The following is a 25,347-nucleotide window of genomic DNA, read 5'->3' as shown; positions in this document are numbered from 1 at the left end:
GAAATTAACATTCAACATCTCTGGTAGACATTCCTGCAGTCAGCATGCCAATTGCACACTCCCTAAAAACTTGAGACATCTGTGGGATTGTGTTGTGTGACAAAACGGCACATTTTAGAGTAGCTTTCTATTGTCCCCAGCACAAGGTGCACCTGTGTAATGACCATGCTGTTTAATCAGCTTCGTGATATCTATCAGGTGGGTGGATTATCTTGGCCATCTATCAGGTGGGTGGATTATCTTGGCCATCTATCAGGTGGGTGGATTATCTTGGCCATCTATCAGGTGGGTGGATTATCTTGGCCATCTATCAGGTGGGTGGATTATCTTGGCCATCTATCAGGTGGGTGGATTATCTTGGCCATCTATCAGGTGGGTGGATTATCTTGGCTATCTATCAGGTGGGTGGATTATCTTGGCCATCTATCAGGTGGGTGGATTATCTTGGCTATCTATCAGGTGGGTGGATTATCTTGGCCATCTATCAGGTGGGTGGATTATCTTGGCCATCTATCAGGTGGGTGGATTATCTTGGCCATCTATCAGGTGGGTGGATTATCTTGGCTATCTATCAGGTGGGTGGATTATCTTGGCCATCTATCAGGTGGGTGGATTATCTTGGCCATCTATCAGGTGGGTGGATTATCTTGGCCATCTATCAGGTGGGTGGATTATCTTGGCCATCTATCAGGTGGGCGGATTATCTTGGCCATCTATCAGGTGGGTGGATTATCTTGGCAAAGGAGAAATGTTCACCAACAGGGATGTATTGAAATGTATACATAAAATGTAAGAGAAATAAGCTTCTTTTTTTTTCTGCAAATGGAAAATGTCTGTGATGTTTTAATTTTTTTAATTTCAGCTCATTTAACATGGGACCAAGGCGTAACATGCAGTGTTTACATTGTTGTTCCGAGTGGTGGAGGTTTCAGTAACAGTGGATTCAGCACCATGGACAGAGCCACTTCTCTATGACAGCAGACTGTAGAGCTAGAACAACCACGCCGGACTAGGCTTATGATTTATTTCTGCACAATAAAATCATGCTCTCTGGACTGTGGTTTAAAGGCCTATGGGAAATTACAATAATCCTAATCTTTGAATTTAGAAATGGATAGTGCAAGCCTGGTGTCAATCTCTAAATTATGAACAAATGGACTTACTGGATGGTTTGGCCACAACATTTATAAATGTACAACATTGAAATGTAAATTTGGTTTATATGCTACTAATACGTTGTTATGGATACTTAATATGCAAATTAAAAAATTTAAGAAGAGATGCATATCACACTATTTGTCCGTCCGTCCGTCCGTCCGTCTGTCTGTCTGTCTGTCTGTCTGTCTGTCTGTCTGTCTGTCTGTCTGTCTGTCTGTCTGTCTGTCTGTCTCTCTCTCTCTCTCTCTCTCTCTCTGTCCTCATGCGTTCTGTTGGTTCTGTAAAAGCGATTATCTCCAGCTGTTGGCGCACGTGGTTTCTAAAAGCAAGAGCGCGCAGAGAGAGCGAGAGAGACAGAGAGAGAGAGAGAGAGAGAGAGAGAGAGACAGAGAGAGAGAGAGAGAGAGAGAGAGACAGAGAGAGACAGAGAGAGAGAGAGAGAGTTTCTCATTCAGCTCGAGGAAGAAACAGCCCAGCCGCACATCGCGGTTTGAGTGACACAGATACCGGTTTACATTTACAGGTTTACAGCACAGACGGAGAGAGAGATTGGAACCGAGAGGGATAGACAGGGAGAGAGAGATATAATGGAAAGAGTGGAGAAATAAATATTGGATTAATAAAAATAAAAAATACACCAACGGAGGACTATTTTTTCCGCCTCTCACATGAATGGGAACAGCGGGATACGATATGGAGTCTCGTGAGCTATTTTCTCAGTGTGTTTGATTGACACACTTTTCCCACCGCTGAACATCTGACGGTGGAAGGGACGAGGCCATGCATAACGCCAGCCACCGCCTGGCAGAGAACCAGAGCGAGCCTCATCTGCCCGACCCACACGCGGATTTACCCGCCACTCGCGCGCTCGTCGGCTGCGTCCTCTCACTGCTCATCCTCTGGACGTTACTGGGTAACTTCACGGTGTGCGCGGCGGTTCTGCGTTACCGGCACCTGCGCGCCAAAGTCACCAACATCTTCATCGTGTCCCTGGCGCTGTCGGACCTCCTCGTGGCGCTGCTCGTGATGCCGTGGAAGGTAACGTCTTATAATCGATGGGTTATATTTCATTGATTGAAAATGGATTGATAACAGATATGACTGCCTAGGATACAGATTTCAGTGTCTGTAATTTGTTGTGTCAGTTGTATTATTGTGGATTGACGTTCTTTCTCTTTCTCTCTTACTCTGTCTCTCTTTCTCTCCCTCTCTTACTCTGTCTCTCTCTCTTTTTCTCTCTCTCTTACTGTCCCTCTATCTTTCTCTCTTTCTTTCTCTCTCCTTTCTCTCTCTCTCTCTCTCTCTCTCTCTCTCTCTCTCTCTCTCTCTCTCTCTCTCTCTCTCTCTCTCTCTCTTACTCTCTCTCTGTCTCTCTTACTCTCTCTCTCTCTTACTCTCTCTCTCTCTCTCTCTCTCTCTCTCTCTCACTCTCACTCTCACTCTCTCTCTCTCCAAGGCGGCGGCAGAGGTGGCGGGGTTCTGGCCCTTCGGTGCGTTCTGTGACACCTGGGTGGCGAGCGACATCATGTGTTCCACGGCGTCCATCTTGAATCTGTGCATGATCAGTGTGGACCGCTACTGGGCGATATCCAGCCCGTTCCGTTACGAGAGGAGAATGAACCGCCGCGTGGCCTTCGTCATGGTCGGCGTGACCTGGACGGTCTCCGTGGTGATATCATTTGTGCCCGTTCAACTCCACTGGCACCGGGCTGCGATCACCGGAAACGCCGGGAGCGGTGACGAATTTAACCGGGACGTTACCTGGTTTAACGTCAGTGGGGTGTATCAACTCCGCAGGGCCTCGGAGGAGGTGAACGGCTGGAACTGTGACTCAAGTCTGAGTCGGACCTACGCCATCTCCTCCTCGTTGATCAGTTTCTACATCCCCGTGGCGATCATGGTGGTCACCTACACACGGATCTACCGGATCGCCCAGGTCCAGATACGCAGGATATCCTCCCTGGAGCGAGCCGCAGAACACGCACAGAACTGCCGCTCGGACCCGCACGTGGATGTGGATGCAGATGGGCACGTGCACGCTTTCCACCATCGTCATCCTCCTCTTCGTTCTAAACACCGTTGCTCCATCTTTCACCAAACGACCCCGAAACATCATCATCATCACCCTGATCTTCCTCCTCAACACCGGGCCCTGAGGTACTCCATTAGGAAGGAAACCAAGGTTCTGAAGACTCTGTCTGTCATCATGGGGGTCTTCGTCTTCTGCTGGTCCCCCTTCTTCATCCTCAACTGTGCCATGCCCTTCTGCCCAGGTAGGACTACTATGACCTTTCAACTCAAATACGTCAAGGTATTATTAGTTGCGGCCTTGAAAGAACGTTCAGGTCGGCAACGTAATTCCCTTCAATAGTTTTTATCGATGACGTGTTTTCGGAGCCCCTTTGGGTCCGAGCACAACAACCTTCCTGAACCTTCTTACAACACTTCAGTTAAAAGAAGTTTACATGACAGTTTTACATTCCTGTCCAGACAATATTTGAACTCTTGGTTAAAGCGCCAGAACACAACTCTTTATGAAATATCACTGATCTGAGAGCAGGACTCCCTAGAAACGCGATCCTTGTCTAACTCTCATGCCCATGTTCCCCCACACACAGGTCCAGGTACAGCCTCTAGAACTGTGTCAGACCCCTCGTCCCAATCCTCCCACCTGTACTGTGTCAGTGAAACCACCTTCGACGTCTTCGTGTGGTTCGGTTGGAGCAACTCTTCCTTAAACCCCGTTATCTACGCCTTCAACACTGAGTTCCGCGAGGCGTTCCTCCGCTTGCTGGGTTGCCGTGGGGACAACGGGTGCTTTGGCGGCTGGACGACGAGTGCCACGCGCGTGGAGAGCGTGGTCTTGGCGAGCAACGACGCCGCCGGGAAGGAGAAGAAGAACTCGCTCTTCACAACGGAGATGGGCGTGGCTTACGATACCAGCTGTGCCGCCGGTAGAGGTAGTGTCACATCTGGTGTGCTACCGACACCGTTAACGGACCGTAGAGGAGCTGTAGAGGAGCCGCTGTGTGACTGTGAGGTGGACCCGGTTAGAGGGAGAGGGGACAGCGGGGCAGGTCTCTCTAGGACGCCACCGGCAACGTTAACGAACCGTAGAGGGACGATAACACAACCAGCGGCGGAGTGCGACTGTCCCGCGGAGGATTGTAAAAGAGACCTAACGGACGGGGGACAACGGACTCAAATGATTCCCTCACAAACTTTCTGATTAACTTTCAAACTGTGCCAAACTGACCGTACCGTTGATGTCTGTAGTCGTTTCACTTCAAATGAATCCACAACCTGTACTGTATCAGCTGTTAATTAATGGATCACATCTATCCAGGAAATTCCAGCCATTTCCCACCAATGCTCTAGGCTAAGGTTTCTCCAGCTCTCGTTCCTGAACCCACAAAAGCTCTGTAATATGTTGTTGATCTGACCTGTTTTTATGGAAGTGGTCCCTCAAGGAGAAAAGGATAGTAATAGTAATGGTAATGATCGTAATGATAGTAATGGTAATGATAGTAATGATAGTAATGGTAATGATAGTAATGATAGTAATGATAGTAATGGTAATGATAGTAATGGTAATGATAGTAATGGAAGTAATGTTAGTAATGGCAGTAATGATAGTAATGATAGTAATGATAGTAAGCCTATAGGGCTTTAGTGCACTACTTTTGACCAAGGCCTATAGGGCTTTAGTGCACTACTTTTAACCAAGGCCTATAGGGCTGTAGTGCACTACTTTTGTCCAGGATCCAGTGGCACTCTATTCCCTATATAGTGCACTACTTTTGACCAGAGTCCTTTGGGACACAGCCTCTGTATTTCTCAGATTATCAGGGATTATCTCTCCAGGCCCTGGGGATCTTGTGTGATGTCATGTCACGGTGACGATGATGATGTCCATCCTGGGTATTTCCAAGCATCTATTATACAGTAACAAAGTCTCACAGCCAGAGCTCCCTCTCTCTCTCTCTCCACACCTCTCCCTCCTCTCCATCTCTCACCCACTTATTTTCCTCCCTCCCTCCCTCCCTCCCTCCCTCCCTCCCTCCCTCCCTCCCTCCCTCCCTCCCTCCCTCCCTCCCTCCCTCCCTCCCTCCCTTGTCCCATCTCTACTCCACTCCTCTTAAACACGTCCTCTCTACTCTTCTCTCCCTTTCTCTCTCCCTCTCCTCTTATCCCTCTCTCATGCGAGCAAGAAATCACTAATTTGTCAATCACATCCTATCCCTGATTAGGGTTAGTGTGACCTGCCTCATGCATGGTTGGCACAGAGGGACAAACTGAATCTTCATGAATGACTGGCTTGAATTGTGAGTTTCTCCACACAATTTATTTTCGTAATGAGCCAAAATGTATTGCTTTAAACCCAAAGTTGCAAAGGAAAAACACAGCACCAGATTCACAGGGAATACATGACATAGTATGGAGATGCAATACTCCAAGCCGCAGCTTCATACTACTTGTCCAACATAGTTGCAAAGGAAACGTGATCTATTTAATAAACACAGGAACATCTGCCTTAAATTGTCATAACCTCATACATTCACACTACTTTAATGCAGACTACTTCAGTTACACATTTCTCAGAACAGAGGGAGAAAAACACATCACCAGATTCACAGGGAACACATGACTTAGTATGAAGATGCAATACTCCAAGCCGCAGCTTCATACTACTTGTCCAACATAGAGAAACTGATGCTGTATACTGTATGTTGAGGTGAATTGGCATGGGGTATGAGGGGTCCATGGGTGGCTTTTGGATTGTCTTACTCATTGATAGGAAGACGTTTGGTCCAAATCAGATGTTGGGTACTATATTTACTGAATTTTATCTGAATCTCATAAATTAAAATGACCAATTTGGATCAGATCAATTCAATTCATTTTCTCAAATAGTATTTGAACCCAGGTTGCTTATTGTAGCCCGTGAAGGTTGGTTGGAATGGCTTTGCGTGCCGGTTTCCTGAATCAAATCTCTCCGATCCATAACCTAACATGCAGAATGTGTGTATATGCTTGCCTCTGACTAAAAGCTAAGCCCAGAGAGAGAGTGTCTGTGTGTCTGTGTTTAAGAGTGAAAGAGAGAGAGAGAGAGAGAGAGAGAGAGAGAGAGAGAGAGAGAAAGAGTGAGAAAAAGAGAGAGGAAGAGTGAGAGAGAGAGAGAGAGAGAGAGAGAAATTGAGAGAGAGAGGGAGAAATGGAGTGAGCGAGAGAGGCAGAGAAATGGAGAGACAGAGACAGAGAGTGACATAGATGGTGTGTTAGTTGCGTAACCTCCCTCCTCTCTCTCCCTCCCTACCACCTCTAGGTTCTCTCCCTGGACTGTTAACCTGTCATCATGTGTTTGGTCCCTGATTGGTGGAAAGCTAAGCAGCAGGCTGTTAGTGTTTTTCCTATTCTGTTCTTTTTATTTCTATTTTGTTGTTGTTGTGAATTCCCTCTATAGTGCACTACTTTAGACCAGGACCCTATGGCACCCTATTCCCTCTATAGTGCACTACTTTAGACCAGGACCCTATGGCACCCTATTCCCTCTATAGTGCACTACTTTAGACCAGGACCCTATGGCACCCTATTCCCTATATAGTGCACTACTTTAGACCAGGACCCTATGGCACCCTATTCCCTCTATAGTGCACTACTTTAGACCAGGACCCTATGGAACCCTATTCCCTATATAGTGCACTACTTTAGACCAGGACCCTATGGCACCCTATTCCATCTATAGTGCACTACTTTAGACCAGGACCCTATGGCACCCTATTCACTATATAGTGCACTACTTTTGACCAGGGTCATTTGGGACATACTGAGTCATACTGATGTAGGATCGTAATTTGATCACCCTGTTGCAGGAGAACTTTCCTGCCATGCAGGAAACTTTAAATGTGTAGGGCATTTTAGGTTAAAAAGGCTTCTGAAGTTTGCAATTTCCACATTACAATTTCAAACTTGATTTTTCCATCCAAAATGTCCATTAATTGTAATCCACATTTCCTGTTGCTGCAGGATTATTTTCCTGCTGTAGCAAACTGGCTCAAATTTAGATCCTACATCTGTATGAAACAAGGTCAATGTGATGTACTGTGAACAGGACAGGAAAGGTCTTTGGGGAGAGGGAGAGGGAGAGGGAGAGGGAGAGGGAGAGGGGGAGGGAGAGGGGGAGGGAGAGGGAGAGGGGGTGGGGGAGGGGCAGGGGGAGGGGGAGGGGGAGGGAGAGGGAGAGGGAGAGAGAGCGAGGGGGAGAGGGAGAGGGAGAGAGGGATGTGGGAGAGATGGATGGAGAGGGAGAGGGAGAGGGAGAGAGGGAGAGGGGGATGTGGGAGAGTTGGATGGAGAGAGAAACAAAAACAGAGATAGAGAAGGGACAGGCAGACAATGATAGAAAGGGACACAAAGAGAGACAGAAAGAGCGAGAGAAAGCGCACATGGGAGTGTTTGACCTTCTAAGCCATGCTCCTGAGCCACAACACACTGGTACATCCTGGCACACCACTCTTCTGTAATGCATTCAATCAACACACCTCCAGGGTCTCAATAAAAATTCAACACACCTCCAGGGTCTCAATAAAACATGCAGTAACACAACAGCCAATGACTGTCCCCTTTCTTCTCCTTCCTATTATTGTCTCATCTAGTTACAGTGTTCTAGAATGGTGTTTGTGTCCAACATTCTGTAATAGAAGGCCAAGACCAAACGCCAAGGCCCACACACACCTGACACAAATACAGTTAAAAGACCAAAATATTTATTTGAAGTAAATGTTTTTTTTTTTAATTGTGTATTATTATAATATATATATATATTTTTTTTTAGAAATGTTTAAATGTGTAAAGCTTTTGGCTGTAGTCCGTGTCAAATCCCTAATGCGCCGACTGTCCGATCTACACAAAATGTTGATTAGTTCACTGGCATAACTCAGTTTTACTGGATCCCCTCTGTGGTGCCAGAGCTTTGCTTTAGGTCATGGATCAATGTTTATTGGTAGGCCTATTTGGTGGTACTTTTCTCATGTTAAGCCTAAAATTTCACCACGCGTTAGGAATACACGGTGTCGTAATACTGCCATCTTTAGAATGCTGGCTGCTGGCAATAATGCATTTACTTGTTCAGTGATTAAAGTTGAAAATTCAAACATTGCATATTGTAAAAATAAATGTTCGATGCAACAGCATACTAATCAGCAACCAACTGATTTATTTTAAAGTTCGCAACAGTCCTGTACGGGCTAAGAGCTGACAGCAGCGTTACCTGCGCAGTCCTCGCGCCCTCTCCCAGCTTGGATAGAAAGTTCGTGCGTAAAACCAATCTACTCATGCCAAATTATAGTCAGCCCACCCTCAAAACAATAGCTTACTAGGGTTTATTTCATTATGCAGTGTACTATCTATAGCTATATATCGTATTTAGCTGCTATTTAAAAATGATTAAAATTACATATCAAATAGCCTAACAACAAGGATGAATTCAGCCACTATTTATTGTTGAGCGGTTTTGTCTGCTGAATAGCCTACACAAATGGGCTGCAATATTCAAGGTAAATTAAATTAATCCCAAAATGGGGGACTCCCCTGAGGGACTGCCCTTGTGCTGGCTTGCCATTTGACAAATACAAATAATGTCGTTCTTTTGTCCATAATAATGTCATTGTAAGTAGCCGACCCGTATCAGGCCTTCATGCAGCTGTTTGAGGGTCGTTCTACCAATTCAGGCCATCATGCAGCTGTTTGAGGGTCGTTCCACCAATTCAGGCCGTCATGAAGCTGTTTGAGGGTCGTTCCACCAATTCAGGCCGTCATGAAGCTATATAAGGGTTGTTCTACCATTTCAGGCCTTCATGTGGCTGTTTAAGGGTCGTTCTACCAATTCAGGCCATCATGCAGCTGTTTGAGGGTCGTTCCACCAATTCAGGCCGTCATGAAGCTGTTTAAGGGTCGTTCTACCATTTCAGGCCTTCATGTGGCTGTTTAAGGGTCGTTCTACCATTTCATGTTTTATGTATTTTTTAAGTTTATTTCTCTAAAGACTTCTATAGACAGGTCTCATGCAAATGAGAAGGTCTCAGTCAACCTGGTAAAATAACGGATGAATAAATAGAAAACATAGCACCCTATTGGTCTGGTCAAAAGTAGTGCACTACAGCCCTATAGGTCCTGGTCAAAAGTAGTGCACGACAGCCCAATAGGCCCTGGTCAAAAGTAGTGCACGACAGCCCTATTGGTCCTGGTCAAAAGTAGTACACGACAGCCCTATAGGCCCTGGTCAAAAGTAGTGCACGACAGCCCTATAGGCCCTGGTCACTACACCCCAATAGGCCCTGGCCAAAAACTACATAGGGAATAGGGTGCCATTTCAGACGCAGACGGTGTCTGCCTAATGACTGTCCTTATTTCATATCCTTCATTCCCTTCGGTTCTAGTTCCATTACTGCTTAGGGAAGCTTTTAACAGGAGCACACCTCCACCCATTTCCTGCCACTTGGGTGTGTGACAGCCAAATGTGCCCTGAAGGGCAGCAGGTGCTGCAGATAATGGTTCCCGTGGGAACTGTTAATTGGTTTTAAATGTCTGGGGTGTGTGTCAGGGTTAAATTGAGAAGTAAGTACACATGTCAGAGAGGAGGGAGGGTTAGTCAACTGAGAGAGAGAGAGAGAGAGAGAGAGAGAGAGAGAGAGAGAGACAGAGAGACAGAGAGAGAGAGAGAGACAGAGAGAGAGAGAGAGAGAGATAGAGAGAGAGAGAGACACAGAGAGAGAGAGACACAGAGAGAGAGAGAGAGAGACAGAGAGAGAGAGAGAGAGAGAGAGAGAGAGAGAGAGAGAGAGAGAGAGAGAGAGAGAGAGAGAGAGAGAGAGACAGAGAGACAGAGAGACAGAGAGAGAGAGAGAGAGACAGAGAGAGAGAGAGAGACAGAGAGACAGAGAGAGAGAGACAGAGAGACAGAGAGACAGAGAGACAGAGAGAGACAGAGACAGAGACAGAGAGAGAGAGAGAGAGAGAGAGAGAGAGAGAGAGAGAGAGAGAGAGAGAGAGAGAGAGATGTACAATATTTATCATGATGATGTGGAAAGTTAATGTGAATACACGTTTGAGATATACAATATCCTTGAGTGTCTTTATGTGTGAGAATTCAGGTAGTTTAAGACTAGCCTGGAGAAATCCCGTCTGTTTCTGCTAACTTTCCACTCCTTGTCACATTCCATGAGTAGAATGTTAGCACAAACAGACTAGATTTCTCCAGGCTAGCCTGAGACTTGTCAGGTCAAACCAATGGTAGACTTCCTCCCCGACTAGACGTCCAATGTGCAGGCATTGCATTGCATCAATCAATGGGTGCTTGCCACGTCATCAATCGTGCAGTCGGGTATCCGATTGCTATGTTATGTTATACAGTGCCTTGCGAAAGTATTCGGCCCCCTTGAACTTTGCGACCTTTTGCCACATTTCAGGCTTCAAACATAAAGATATAAAACTGTATTTTTTTGTGAAGAATCAACAACAAGTGGGACACAATCATGAAGTGGAACGACATTTATTGGATATTTCAAACTTTTTTAACAAATCAAAAACTGAAAAATTGGGCGTGCAAAATTATTCAGCCCCTTTACTTTCAGTGCAGCAAACTCTCTCCAGAAGTTCAGTGAGGATCTCTGAATGATCCAATGTTGACCTAAATGACTAATGATGATAAATACAATCCACCTGTGTGTAATCAAGTCTCCGTTTAAATGCACCTGCACTGTGATAGTCTCAGAGGTCCGTTAAAAGCGCAGAGAGCATCATGAAGAACAAGGAACACACCAAGCAGGTCCGAGATACTGTTGTGAAGAAGTTTAAAGCCGGATTTGGAAACAAAAAGATTTCCCAAGCTTTAAACATCCCAAGGAGCACTGTGCAAGCGATAATATTGAAATGGAAGGAGTATCCGACCACTGCAAATCTACCAAGACCTGGCCGTCCCTCTAAACTTTCAGCTCATACAAGGAGAAGACTGATCAGAGATGCAGCCAAGAGGCCCATGATCACTCTGGATGAACTGCAGAGATCTACAGCTGAGGTGGGAGACTCTGTCCATAGGACAACAATCAGTCGTATATTGCACAAATCTGGCCTTTATGGAAGAGTGGCAAGAAGAAAGCCATTTCTTAAAGATATCCATAAAAAGTGTTGTTTAAAGTTTGCCACAAGCCACCTGGGAGACACACCAAACATGTGGAAGAAGGTGCTCTGGTCAGATGAAACCAAAATTGAACTTTTTGGCAACAATGCAAAACGTTATGTTTGGCGTAAAAGCAACACAGCTGAACACACCATCCCCACTGTCAAACATGGTGGTGGCAGCATCATGGTTTGGGCCTGCTTTTCTTCAGCAGGGACAGGGAAGATGGTTAAAATTGATGGGAAGATGGATGGAGCCAAATACAGGACCATTCTGGAAGAAAACCTGATGGAGTCTGCAAAAGACCTGAGACTGGGACGGAGATTTGTCTTCCAACAAGACAATGATCCAAAACATGAAGCAAAATCTAAAATGGAATGGTTCAAAAATAAACATATCCAGGTGTTAGAATGGCCAAGTCAAAGTCCAGACCTGAATCCAATCGAGAATCTGTGGAAAGAACTGAAAACTGCTGTTCACAAATGCTCTCCATCCAACCTCACTGAGCTCGAGCTGTTTTGCAAGGAGGAATGGGAAAAAACTTCACTGTCTCGATGTGCAATACTGATAGAGACATACCCCAAGCGACTTACAGCTGTAATCGCAGCAAAAGGTGGCACTACAAAGTATTAACTTAAGGGGGCTGAATAATTTTGCACGACCAATTTTTCAGTTTTTAATTTGTTAAAAAAGTTTGAAATATCTAATAAATGTTGTTCCACTTCATGATTGTGTCCCACTTGTTGTTGGTTCTTCACACAAAAAATACAGTTTTATATCTTTATGTTTGAAGCCTGAAATGTGGCAAAAGGTCGCAAAGTTGAAGGGGGCCGAATACTTTCGCAAGGCACTGTATGATGTGGTTAGTGGATATGTCACATGTCTATCCAGGCCATTGTGAGATCTGGCTTCTGCTGTAACGCAGTCTGGCAGGAACTCCACCATTATGGTGTCCGCTCATCATTAGGCTTAATGACTTTCACCTGGTCAGTTCTTTCAGATCTGTCCAATGAAATAGGTGATGTAATATTGATCCAGGTTAAGGAGAGTAGACAAGCAGAGACCGAGGGGATGTAATATTGATCCAGGTTAAGGAGAGTAGACAAGCAGAGACCGAGGGGATGTAATATTGATCCAGGTTAAGGAGAGTAGACAAGCAGAGAACGAGGTGGGTGATGCAATATTAATCCAGATTAAGGAGAGTAGACAATCAGAGACCGAGGGGATGTAATATTGATCCAGATTGATCCAGGTTAAGGAGAGTAGACAAGCAGAAACTGAGGTGATGTAATATTAATCCATAATTAAGGAGAGTAGACAATCAGAGACCGAGGGGATGTAATATTGATCCAGGTTAAGGAGAGTAGACAAGCAGAGACCGAGGTGATGCAATATTAATCCAGATTAAGGAGAGTAGACAATCAGAGACCGAGGGGATGTAATATTGATTTTAATTTATAGGATTCAGATAATATTCAGTAAATATAGTATGCAACATCTGATTTGGACCAAACGTCTTCCTATCAATGAGTAAGACAATCCAAAAGCCACCCATGGACCCCTCATACCCCATGCCAATTCACCTCAACAATCAGTACACAGCATCAGTTTCTCTATGTTGGACAAGTAGTATGAAGCTGCGGCTTGGAGTATTGCATCTTTATACTATGTCATGTATTCCCTGTGAATCTGGTGATGTGTTTTTCCCTCTGTTCTGAGAAATGTGTAATTGAAGTAGCCTGCATTAAAGTGGTGTGAATGTACGAAGTTATAACAACTAGATGCAGCTGTTCCTGTGTTTATTAAAAAGATCACGTTTCCTTTGCAACTATGTTGGACAAGTAGTATGAAGCTGCGGCTTGGAGTATTGCATCTCCATACTATATCATGTATTCCCTGTGAATCCGGTGATGTGTTTTTCCTTTGCAACTTTGGGTTTAAAGCAATACAAAGTTTAAAGAAAATAAGTGAGATTCCGACGAGCCCGACTTGAAGGACATACTGCTTTCCCGGGAACAGAAAGAGAAGGCGATTGAATAAACCTCCTCTGCCTTTCGTTCTGCTAGCTAACGTGCAATCATTGGAAAATAAAATTGACGACCGAAGAGGAAGATTAAACTACCAACGGGACATTAAAAACGGTCATGTCTCATGTTTCACAGAGTCGTGGCTGAATGACGACATTATCAACATACAGCTGGCTGGTTATACGCTGCACCAGACAGAACAGCGGCGTCTGGTAAGACAAAGGGTGGCGGACATATTTGTAAACAACGGCTGGTGCACGATATCTAAGGAAGTCTCGCGCTATTGCTCGCCTGAGGTAGAGTATCTCATGTTAAGCTGTAGACCACACTATCTACCTAGAGAGTTTTCGTCTGTGTTTCTTTTGTAGCTGTTTACATACCACCACAGACCGATGCTGGCACTAAGACCGCAATCATTGAGTTGTATTCCGTCATAAGCAAACAAGAAAACGTTCATCCAGAGGCAGCGCTCCTAGTGGCCGGGGACAGTAATGCAGGGAAACTTAAATCCAAATTTACTTTTACCAAATTTTTATCAGCATGTTAAATGTGGAACCAGAAGGAAAAAAAAAACTCTAGACCACCTGTCCTCTACACACAGAGACACGTACAAAGCTCTCCCTCGCCCTCTATTTGGAAAATCTGACCATAACTCTATCCTCCTGATTCTTGCTTATAAGCAAAAATTAAAGCAGGAAGCACCAGTGACCCGGGCAATAAAACATTGGTCGGATGAAGCAGATGCTAAGCTACAGGACTGTTTTTCTAGCATGTTCCGGGATTCTTCCGATGCCATTGAGGAGTACACCACATCAGTCATTGGCTTCATCAATAATTACATCGATGATGTCGTCCCCACAGTGACCGTACGTACATACCCCAAACAGAAGCCATGGATTACGGGCAACATCCTCACTGAGCTGAAGGCTAGAGCTGCCGTTTTCAAGGAGCGGGATTCTAACCCGGAAGCTTACATGAATTCCCGCTCTGCCCTCCGACGAACCATCAAACAGGCAAAGCGTCAATACAGGACTAAGGTCAAATCGTACTACACTGTATCCAAAGCACGTTGCATGAGGCAGGGCTTGCAGACCGTTACAGACTACAAAGGGAAGCACAGCCGAGAGCTGCCCAGTGACACAAGCCTACCAGACGAGCTGAACTACTTCTATGCTCGCATCGAGGCAAATTATTATACGGAGTGGAACAGGGGAACCCAAGAGCAGATTCTGACGAGGAGACTGGGATGAAGTAACCAAGGTATTTATTGACACAGGGGGGAGATGGAGACTGGGATGAAGTAACCAAGGTATTTATTGACACAGGGGGAGATGGAGACTGGGATGAAGTAACCAAGGTATTTATAGAAACACAGGGGGGAGATGGAGACTGGGATGAAGTAACCAAGGTATTTATAGAAACACAGGGGGGAGATGGAGACTGGGATGAAGTAACCAAGGTATTTATAGAAACACAGGGGGGAGATGAGACTGGGATGAAGTAACCAAGGTATTTATTAACACAGGGGGAGATGAAGACTGGGAAGAAGTAACCAAGGTATTTATAGAAACACAGGGGGGAGATGAGACTGGGATGAAGTAACCAAGGTATTTATAGAAACACAGGGGGAGATGGAGACTGGGATGAAGTAACCAAGGTATTTATTGAAACACAGGGGGAAGATGAGACTGGGATGAAGTAACCAAGGTATTTATAGAAACACAGGGGGAAGATGAGACTGGGATGAAGTAACCAAGGTATTTATTAACACAGGGGGAGATGAAGACTGGGATGAAGTAACCAAGGTATTTATTAACACAGGAGGAAGATGGAGACTGGGATGAAGTAACCAAGGTATTTATAGAAACACAGGGGGAAGATGGAGACTGGGATGAAGTAACCAAGGTATTTATAGAAACGCAGGGTGAAGATGGAGTGCAGGTCAGGGGAAGCTCGGGTGGGTTGCAAGAAACCAGGTGTGGAGGCTGAGGCTGGAGTGAGAGGGGTTGGGACAGGGTAAGCAGGTGCTGAGACTGGAGTGAGAGGGGTTGGGACAGGGTAAGCAGGTGTTGAGACTGGAGTGAGAGGGGTTGGGACAGGGTAACCAGGTCTGGAGTGGAATCCAAGGGAATTAGTAGAGTGAGGAATCCAGGACAGAGTAGCAGGATGACGAGACGTGGGACTGGAGACAGGGACCAGAGTCAGAGCGGGCAGAACTGTAGCGGAGAGGAAAACAGCATCAGGCAGGGAAAACAGGCACAACAGGATCTCACAGTAACAAACGGCTAGAGGCATAGACTGACTGAGCAGAGATTACGATCTGGCAGCGTGGAAGTGGCAGGGCTGAGTATTTGTAGAGGTCTTGATTACGGAAGAGGTTGCAGCTGGTGGGGATCTGCTCTGACTTCAGCACACCTGTCTCCGCCCACACAATCACACACACAGAGAGAGAGAGAGAGCGAGAGAGAGAGAGAGAGCGAGAGAGAGAGAGAGAGAGAGAGAGAGTGAGTACTGGGGGAGTGTAGCAGATCAAGGAGAAACAGAATGAGCAGTAGAGGGCGTGGCAAGAGCAGATGTAACACAAATAACACTGAAACATGCATGAGGGCACCAGCTGTTCCGGACGACTGTGTGATCACGCTCTCCGCAGCCAATGTGAGTAAGACCATTAAACAGGTCAACATTCACAAGGCCACAGAGCCAGACGGATTACTAGGACGTGTACTACAAGCATGCACTGACCAACTGGCAAGTGTCTTCACTGACATTTTCAACCACTCCCTGTCCGAGTATGTCATACCAACATATTTTTAAGCAGACCACCATAGTTCCTGTGCACAAGAACACGAAGGTAACCTGCCTAAATGACTACCGACCCGTAGCACTCACGTCTGTAGCCATGAAGTGATTTGAAAGGCTGGTCATGGCTCACATCAACACCATTATCCCAGAAACCCTAGACCCACTCCAATTTGCATACCGCACTAACAGATCCACAGATGACGCTATCTCTATTGCACTCCACACTGTCCTTTCAATCTGGACAATAGGAACACCTATTTGAGAATGCTATTCATGGACAACAGCTCAGCTTTCAACACCGTAGTGCCCTCAAAACTCATCAATAAGCTAAGGACCCTGGGACTAAACACCTCCCTCTGCAACTGGGTCCTGGAATTCCTCACGGGCCGCCCCCCCCAGGTGGTAAGGTTAGGTAACAACACATCCCCCACACTGATCCTCAACACAGGGGCCCCTCAGGGGTGCATGCTCAGTCCACTCCTGTACTCCCTGTTCACCCACGACTGCGTGAACAGGCACGACTCCAACACCATCCTTAAGTTTGCTGATGACACAACAGTGGTAGGCCTGTTCACCGACAACGACGAGACAGCCTATAAGGAGGATGCCAGAGACCTGGCCGTGTGGTGCCAGGACAACAACCTCTCCCTCAACGTGATCAAGACAAAGGAGACGCTTGTGGACTACAGGAAAAGGAGAACCGAGGAGGACCCATTCTCATCGACGGGGCTGTAGTGGAGCAGGTTAAGAGCTACAAGTTCTTTGGTCTCCACATCACCAACAAACTATCATGGTCCAATCACACAAGACAGTCGTGAAGAGGGCACGACAAAACCTTTTTCCACTCAGGAGACTGAAAAGATTTGACATGGGTCCTAAGAATCTCAAAGGTTCTACAGCTGCACCACCGAGAGCGTCCTGACTGGTTGCATCACAGCCTGGTATGTCAACTGCTCGGCCTCTGAACAGAAGGCACTACAGAAGGTAGTGCATACAGCCCAGTACATCACTGGGGCCAAGCTCCCTGCATCCAGGACCTCTATACCAGGTGGTGGTGTAGACCACCTGTACCTCACTGGGGCCCAGCTCCCTGCCATCCAGGACCTCTATACCAGGCTGTGTTAGAAGAAGGCCCTAAAAATTGTAAAAGACTCCAGACTCCCTAATCATAGACTGTTCTCTCTGTTTCCGCACAGCAAGCAGTACCGGAGCGCCAAGTCTAGGTCCAAGAGGCTTCTAAACATTATCTACCCCAAGCCATAAGACTCCTGAACATCTAATCAAACCATCTGATTACATATGTGTTGTTGTAGTTGATAACCCTCTGATTACATCTGTGATGTTGTAGTTGATAACCCTCTGGTTACATCTGTGATGTTGTAGTTGATAACCCTCTGATTACATCTGTGATGTTGTAGTTGATAACCCTCTGATTACATCTGTGATGTTGTAGTTGATAACCCTCTGATTACATCTGTGATGTTGTAGTTGATAACACTCTGATTACATCTGTGTTGTTGTAGTTGATAACACTCTGATTACATGTTTGTTGACTTGAATGAGCTGCATCTGAAGTTGGACGTGGTTGTATTCACTCCCTTTCTGACGCAGTCTAGTGGGCCCTCCGTCAGGGATTTAACAGTCTGCTGTAGTCTAGTGGACTCTCCGTCAGGGATTTAACAGTCTGGATTTAACAGTCTACTGTAGTCTAGCTGAGTCCTGATTTAACAGTCTACTGTAGTCTAGCTGACTCTCCGTCAGGGATTTAACAGTCTACTGTAGTCTAGCTGAGTCCTGAAATAACAGTCTACTGTGGTCTAGCTGACTCTCCGTCAGGGATTTAACAGTCTGATGTAGTCTAGTGGACTCTCCATCAGGGATTCAACAGTCTACTGTAGTCTAGCTGAGTCCTGATTGTGGTCTAGTTGACTCAGGGATTTAACAGTCTACTGTGGTCTAGTTGATTCTCCATCAGGGATTTAACAGTCTACTGTAGTCTAGTGGACTCAGGGATTTAACAGTCTACTGTAGTCTAGTGGACTCAGGGATTTAACAGTCTACTGTAGTCTAGTGGACTCAGGGATTTAACAGTCTACTGTAGTCTAGTGGACTCAGGGATTTAACAGTCTACTGTAGTCTAGTGGACTCATGGATTTAACAGTCTACTGTAGTCTAGTGGACTCAGGGATTTAACAGTCTACTGTAGTCTAGTGGACTCAGGGATTTAACAGTCTACTGTAGTTGTCCCCTGATTTAACAGTCTACTGTAGTTGTCCCCTGATTTAACAGTCTACTTTGGTCTACTGTAGTTGTCTCCTGATTTAACAGTCTACTCTAGTTTACTGTAGTTGTCTCCTGATTTAACAGTCTACTGTAGTTGTCTCCTGATTTAACAGTCTACTGTAGTTGTCTCCTGATTTAACAGTGTACTCTAGTCTACTGTAGTTGTCTCCTGATTTTACAGCATTGGATCAGCATCAGGAAAGTACAGTAGACATTCAGTCTGCACCAATCCAGTCTTCCAGTCCCTAACGGAGAGTACAGGAGACATTCAGTCTGCACCAATCCAGTGTTCCAGTCCCTACCGGGGAGTACAGGAGTGCACATTTCAGGAAGAAGCCCTAGGGAGCATCTCATTTGAAGAAAGTGCTTTTTCGTCTGGAGGAGATGGCTTAATTTAGGTCTAAGAAACCATCCCTATAATGTGAGTTGTTGAACTGTAAATCCACAGAAGGTAGGTGACATATTGTTCTGAAGAATCATCATAAATGGATAGAGCAGGATAGTTTAATACAGGATAAAACACACGTGAGCCACAGTATAATACATTACTGGTTGGGGCCTTTTCCTCTCTCTCTCTCTCCCTCTCTCTCTTTCTCCCTCTCTCTCTTTCTCTCTCTCCCTCTCTCTCTTTCTCTCTCTCTCTCTCTCTCTCTCTCTCTCTCTCTCTCTCTCTCTTTCTTTCTTTCTTTCTTTCTTTTACATCTAGGTCATGGCTCTGTAGTTACAACCTGAGGCAGATATTCTTACCAAATGGCAACCTATCCCCTATGTAGTGTGCACCTTTTTGACCAGGGCCCCATAGGTTTCTGGTCAGAAGTAGTGCACTATCTAGGGGATAGGATGCAACGTTGTCTTCATAATCCAGTTTGTTATACACTATGTTAGCTTTGACCCACTACTTATCCCATATGACCTGGTTAGTGACCTAGGGTGCATCCCAAATGGCTCCCTATGTAGTGCACAACTTTTGACCAGGGCCCACTAGGGAATACAGAGCCCTTTGAGATACAACCCAAGTTAAATCAGACGTCAGAACCCCCCTCTGGGGACGGGGCTTAGCTTTGTATTACATCTGGGCTTTCTTCCTGAGTGAAGAGGAGATCAGACTGCTGTAGCGAAAGAGAGGAGACAGAGAGAGGAGTCAGAGAGAGGAGTCAGAGAGAGGAGGCAGAGAGAGGAGGCAGAGAGAGGAGGCAGAGAGAAGTGGCAGAGAGAGGAGGCGGAGAGAGACAGAGAGAGGAGGCAGAGAGAGGAGGCAGAGAGAGGAGGCAGAGAGAGGCGGCAGAGAGAGACAGAGAGAGGAGGCGGAGAGAGAGACAGAGAGAGGAGGCAGAGAGAGAGACAGAGAGAGGTGGCAGAGAGAGGAGGCGGAAAGAGGAGGCGGAGAGAGAGACAGAGAGAGGAGGCGGAGAGAGGAGGTGGAGAGAGGAAGCAGAGAGAGGAGGCGGAGAGAGGAGGCAGAGAGAGGAGACAGAGAGAGACTGAGAGAGGAGGTGGAGAGAGGAGGCAGAGAGAGAGAGACAGAGAGAGGAGGAAGAGAGAGGAGGCAGAGAGAGGAGACAGAGAGAGGAGGCAGAGAGAGTAGGCAGAGAGAGGAGGCAGAGAGAGGAGGTGGAGAGAGGAGGCAGAGAGAGGAGGCGGAGAGAGGAGGAAGAGAGAGGAGGCAGAGAGAGGAGACAGAGAGAGGAGGCAGAGAGAGGAGGCAGAGAGAGGAGGTGGAGAGATGAGGCAGAGAGAGGAGGTGGAGAGAGGAGGCAGAGTGACGAGACAGAGAGAGAGACAGAGAGAGAGACAGGGAGAGGATGCAGAGAGAGGAGGCAGAGAGACGAGACAGAGAGACGAGACAGAGAGAGGAGGTGGAGAGAGGAGACAGGGAGAAGACGCAGAGATGAGACAGAGAGAGGAGGCAGAGAGAGGAGGCAGAGACACGAGACAGAGAGAGGAGACAGAGAGAGAGGAGGTGGAAAGAGGAGACAGAGAGAGGAGGCAGAGAGAGGAGGCAGAGACAGAGGCATAGAGAGGAAGCAGAGAGAGGAGGCGGAGAGAGGAGATCAGACTGTTGTAGCGAAAGAGAGGAGGCAGAGAGAGGAGGCAGAGAGAGAGACAGAGAGAGGAGATCTGACTGCTGTCGCGAAGGAGAGGAGGCAGAGAGGTGGCAGAGAGGTGGCAGAGAGAGGAGGCAGAGAGAGGAGGCAGAGACAGAGGCATCGAGAGGAAGCAGAGAGAGGAGGCGGATAGAGGAGATCAGACTGTTGTAGCGAAAGAGAGGAGGCAGAGAGAGGAGGCAGAGAGAGAGACAGAGAGAGGAGATCAGACTGCTGTCGCGAAGGAGAGGAGGCAGAGAGGTGGCAGAGAGGTGGCAGGGAGAGAGGCCGAGAGAGAGACGGAAAAAGGAGGCGGAGAGAGGAGGCAGAGAGAGGAGGCAGAGAGCGAGGCAGAGAGAGGATACAGAGAGAGGATGCAGAGAGAGAGGCAGAGAGAGAGGCAGAGAGAGGATGCAGAGAGAGGATGAAGAGAGAGGAGGCAGAGAGCGAGGCAGAGAGAGGATACAGAGAGAGGAGGCAGAGAGAGGAGACAGAGTGACGAGACAGAGAGAGGCAGAGAGAGAGACAGAGAGAGGGTGCAGAGAGAGGATGCAGAGAGAGGATGCAGAGAGAGGAGGGAGAGAGCAGAGACAGAGAGGAAAAGAGAAGTGATGGAGATAGGCACGAACAGAGGGGCTGAGGAGAGGAAAAAGTGGAGGATGAGAAGAGACAGAAACAAAAAGATAGAAGAGAAAATGTGTCAGTAGGCATCACATCAGGCATCACTAGCAGAGTAGAGGAGACTGTAGGCATCACATCAGGCATCACTAGCAGAGTAGAGGAGACTGTAGGCATCACATCAGGCATCACTAGCAGAGTAGAGGAGACTGTAGGCATCTCATCAGGCATCGCTAGCAAAGTAGAGGAGACTGTAGACATCTCATCAGGCATCACTAGCAGAGTAGAGGAGACTGTAGGCATCTCATCAGTCATCACTAGCAGAGTAGAGGAGACTGTAGGCATCTCATCAGGCATCACTAGCAGAGTAGAGGAGACTGTAGACATCTCATCAGGCATCACTAGCAGAGTAGAGGAGACTGTAGGCCTCAAATCAGGCATCACTAGTAGAACGTAGTAGACTGTAGGAATCACATCATGCATCACTAGTAGAACATAGTAGACTGTAGGAATCACATCAGGCATCACTAGTAGAACATAGTAGACTGTAGGAATCACATCAGGCATCACTAGCAGAGTAGATGAGACTGTAGGCATCTCATCAGGCATCGTTAGTAGAGGAGAGGAGGATGTTGTAATCACATCAGGCATCACTAGTAGAAAATAGTAGACTGTAGACATCACATCAGGCATCACTAGTAGAGGAGAGGAGACTGTAGGCATCACATCAGTTATCACTAGCAGAGTAGAGGAGACTGTAGGAATCACATCAGGCATCACTAGTAGAGGAGAGGAGACTGTAGGCATTATATCAGGCATCACTAGTAGAACACAGTAGACTGTAGGACTCACATCATGCATCACTAGTAGAACATAGTAGACTGTAGGAATCACATCAGGCATCACTAGTAGAACATAGTAGACTGTAGGAATCATATCAGGCATCACTAGTAGAACATAGTAGACTGTAGGAATCATATTAGGCATCACTAGTAGAGGAGAGGAGGATGTAGGAATCAAATCAGGCATCACTAGTAGAACATAGTAGACTGTAGGAATCACATCAGGCATCACTAGTAGAACATAGTAGAATGTAGGAATCACATCAGGCATCACTAGTAGAACATAGTAGACTGTAAGAATCATATTAGGCATCACTAGTAGAGAAGAGGAGACTGTAGGCATCACATCAGGCATCACTATTAGAGGAGAGGAGACTGTAGGAATCACATCAGGCATCACTAGTAGAGGGGAGGAGACTGTATGCATCACATCAGGCATCACTAGTAGAAAAGAGGAGATTGTAGGCATCACATCAGGCATCACTGGTAGAGGAGAGGAGACTGTAGGCATCACATCAGGCATCACTAGTAGAGGAGAGGAGACTGTAGGCATCTCATCAGGCATCACTAGTAGAGAAGAGGAGACTGTAGGCATCTCATCAGGCATCACTAGTAGAGGAGAGGAGACTGTAGGCATCACATCAGGCATCACTAGTAGAGAAGAGGAGACTTTAGGAATCACATCAGGCATCACTTGTAGAGGAGACTGTAGACATCTCATCAGGCATCACTAGTAGAGTAGACTGTAGGAATCACATCAGGCATCACTAGTAGAGGAGACTGTAGGAATCACATCAGGCATCACTTGTAGAGGAGACTGTAGGAATCACATCAGGCATCACTAGTAGAGGAGAGGAGACTGTAGGCATCTCATCAGGCATCACTAGTAGAGGAGAGGAGACTGTAGGCATCTCATCAGGCATCACTAGTAGAGGAGAGGAGACTGTAGGAATCACATCAGGCATCACTAGTAGAGGAGAGGAGACTGTAGGAATCACATCAGGCATCACTAGTAGAGGAGAGGAGACTGTAGGAATCACATCAGGCATCACTAGTAGAGGAGACTGTAGGAATCACATCAGGCATCACTAGTAGAGGAGACTGTAGGAATCACATCAGGCATCACTAGTAGAGGAGACTGTAGGAATCACATCAGGCATCACTAGTAGAGGAGACTGTAGGAATCACATCAGGCATCACCAGTAGAGGAGACTGTAGGAATCACATCAGGCATCACTAGTAGAGGAGACTGTAGGAATCACATCAGGCATCACTAGTAGAGGAGAGGAGACTGTAGGAATCACATCAGGCATCACTTGTAGAGGAGACTGTAGGAATCACATCAGGCATCACTAGTAGAGGAGACTGTAGGAATCACATCAGGCATCACTAGTAGAGGAGAGGAGACTGTAGGAATCACATCAGGCATTACTAGTAGAGGAGACTGTAGGAATCACATCAGGCATCACTAGTAGAGGAGACTGTAGGAATCACATCAGGCATCACTAGTAGAGGAGACTGTAGGAATCACATCAGGCATCACTAGTAGAGGAGACTGTAGGAATCACATCAGGCATCACCAGTAGAGGAGACTGTAGAAATCACATCAGGCATCACTAGTAGAGGAGACTGTAGGAATCACATCAGGCATCACTAGTAGAGGAGAGGAGACTGTAGGAATCACATCAGGCATCACTAGTAGAGGAGACTGTAGGAATCACATCAGGCATCACTAGTAGAGGAGACTGTAGACATCACATCAGGCATCACCAGTAGAGGAGACTGTAGGAATCTCATCAGGCATCACCAGTAGAGGAGACTGTAGGAATCACATCAGGCATCACTAGTAGAGGAGACTGTAGACATCACATCAGGCATCACTAGTAGAGGAGACTGTAGACATCACATCAGGCATCACCAGTAGAGGAGACTGTAGGAATCACATCAGGCATCACTAGTAGAGGAGACTGTAGGAATCACATCAGGCATCACTAGTAGAGGAGACTGTAGGAATCACATCAGGCATCACTAGTAGAGGAGACTGTAGACATCACATCAGGCATCACCAGTAGAGGAGACTGTAGGAATCTCATCAGGCATCACCAGTAGAGGAGACTGTAGGAATCACATCAGGCATCACTAGTAGAGGAGACTGTAGGAATCACATCAGGCATCACCAGTAGAGGAGACTGTAGGAATCACATCAGGCATCACCAGTAGAGGAGACTGTAGACATCACATCAGGCATCACCAGTAGAGGAGACTGTAGGAATCTCATCAGGCATCACTAGTAGAGGAGACTGTAGGAATCACATCAGGCATCACCAGTAGAGGAGACTGTAGACATCACATCAGGCATCACTTGTAGAGGAGACTGTAGGAATCACATCAGGCATCACTTGTAGAGGAGAGGAGACTGTAGGAATCACATCAGGCATCACTAGTAGAGGAGACTGTAGGAATCACATCAGGTATCACCAGTAGAGGAGACTGTAGGAATCACATCAGGCATCACCAGTAGAGGAGACTGTAGGAATCACATCAGGCATCACTTGTAGAGGAGACTGTAGGAATCACATCAGGCATCACTAGTAGAGGAGACTGTAGGCATCACATCAGGCATCACTAGTAGAGGAGACTGTAGGAATCACATCAGGCATCACTAGTAGAGGAGACTGTAGGAATCACATCAGGCATCACTAGTAGAGGAGACTGTAGGAATCACATCAGGCATCACCAGTAGAGGAGACTGTAGGAATCACATCAGGCATCACTAGTAGAGGAGACTGTAGGAATCACATCAGGCATCACTAGTAGAGGAGACTGTAGGCATCACATCAGGCATCACTAGTAGAGGAGACTGTAGGAATCACATCAGGCATCACTAGTAGAGGAGACTGTAGGAATCACATCAGGCATCACCAGTAGAGGAGACTGTAGGAATCACATCAGGCATCACTAGTAGAGGAGAGGAGACTGTAGGAATCACATCAGGCATCACTAGTAGAGGAGACTGTAGGAATCACATCAGGCATCACTAGTAGAGGAGACTGTAGGAATCACATCAGGCATCACTAGTAGAGGAGAGGAGACTGTAGGAATCACATCAGGCATCACCAGTAGAGGAGACTGTAGGAATCACATCAGGCATCACTAGTAGAGGAGAGGAGACTGTAGGAATCACATCAGGCATCACTAGTAGAGGAGACTGTAGGAATCACATCAGGCATCACCAGTAGAGGAGACTGTAGTAATCTCATCAGGCATCACCAGTAGAGGAGACTGTAGGCATCACATCAGGCATCACTAGTAGAGGAGACTGTAGGCATCACATCAGGCATCACCAGTAGAGGAGA

The 25,347-nt window shown here is 46.5% G+C and overlaps 1 protein-coding gene across 1 annotated transcript in view; it reads left to right on the top strand.

The window, feature by feature from the left end:
• The first annotated feature begins 1,938 nt into the window (after positions 1–1,938).
• LOC139375532 (uncharacterized) overlaps positions 1,939–25,347 on the top strand; it is a 26,284-nt gene continuing 2,875 nt past the window's right edge. The window contains exons 1-3 of the mRNA XM_071117362.1: positions 1,939–2,196; positions 2,615–3,431; positions 3,777–4,207. Coding sequence (XP_070973463.1) covers positions 1,939–2,196; positions 2,615–3,431; positions 3,777–4,207 — 1,506 coding nt within the window. The remainder of the gene's footprint in view (positions 2,197–2,614; positions 3,432–3,776; positions 4,208–25,347) is intronic.

Source organism: Oncorhynchus clarkii, chromosome 19 (assembly GCF_045791955.1).
Source record: "Oncorhynchus clarkii lewisi isolate Uvic-CL-2024 chromosome 19, UVic_Ocla_1.0, whole genome shotgun sequence".
Classification (NCBI taxonomy): Eukaryota; Metazoa; Chordata; class Actinopteri; order Salmoniformes; family Salmonidae; genus Oncorhynchus; species Oncorhynchus clarkii.
Note: the sequence above shows the minus strand (reverse complement) of the source record. Positions and strands in the feature narration are given on the sequence as shown.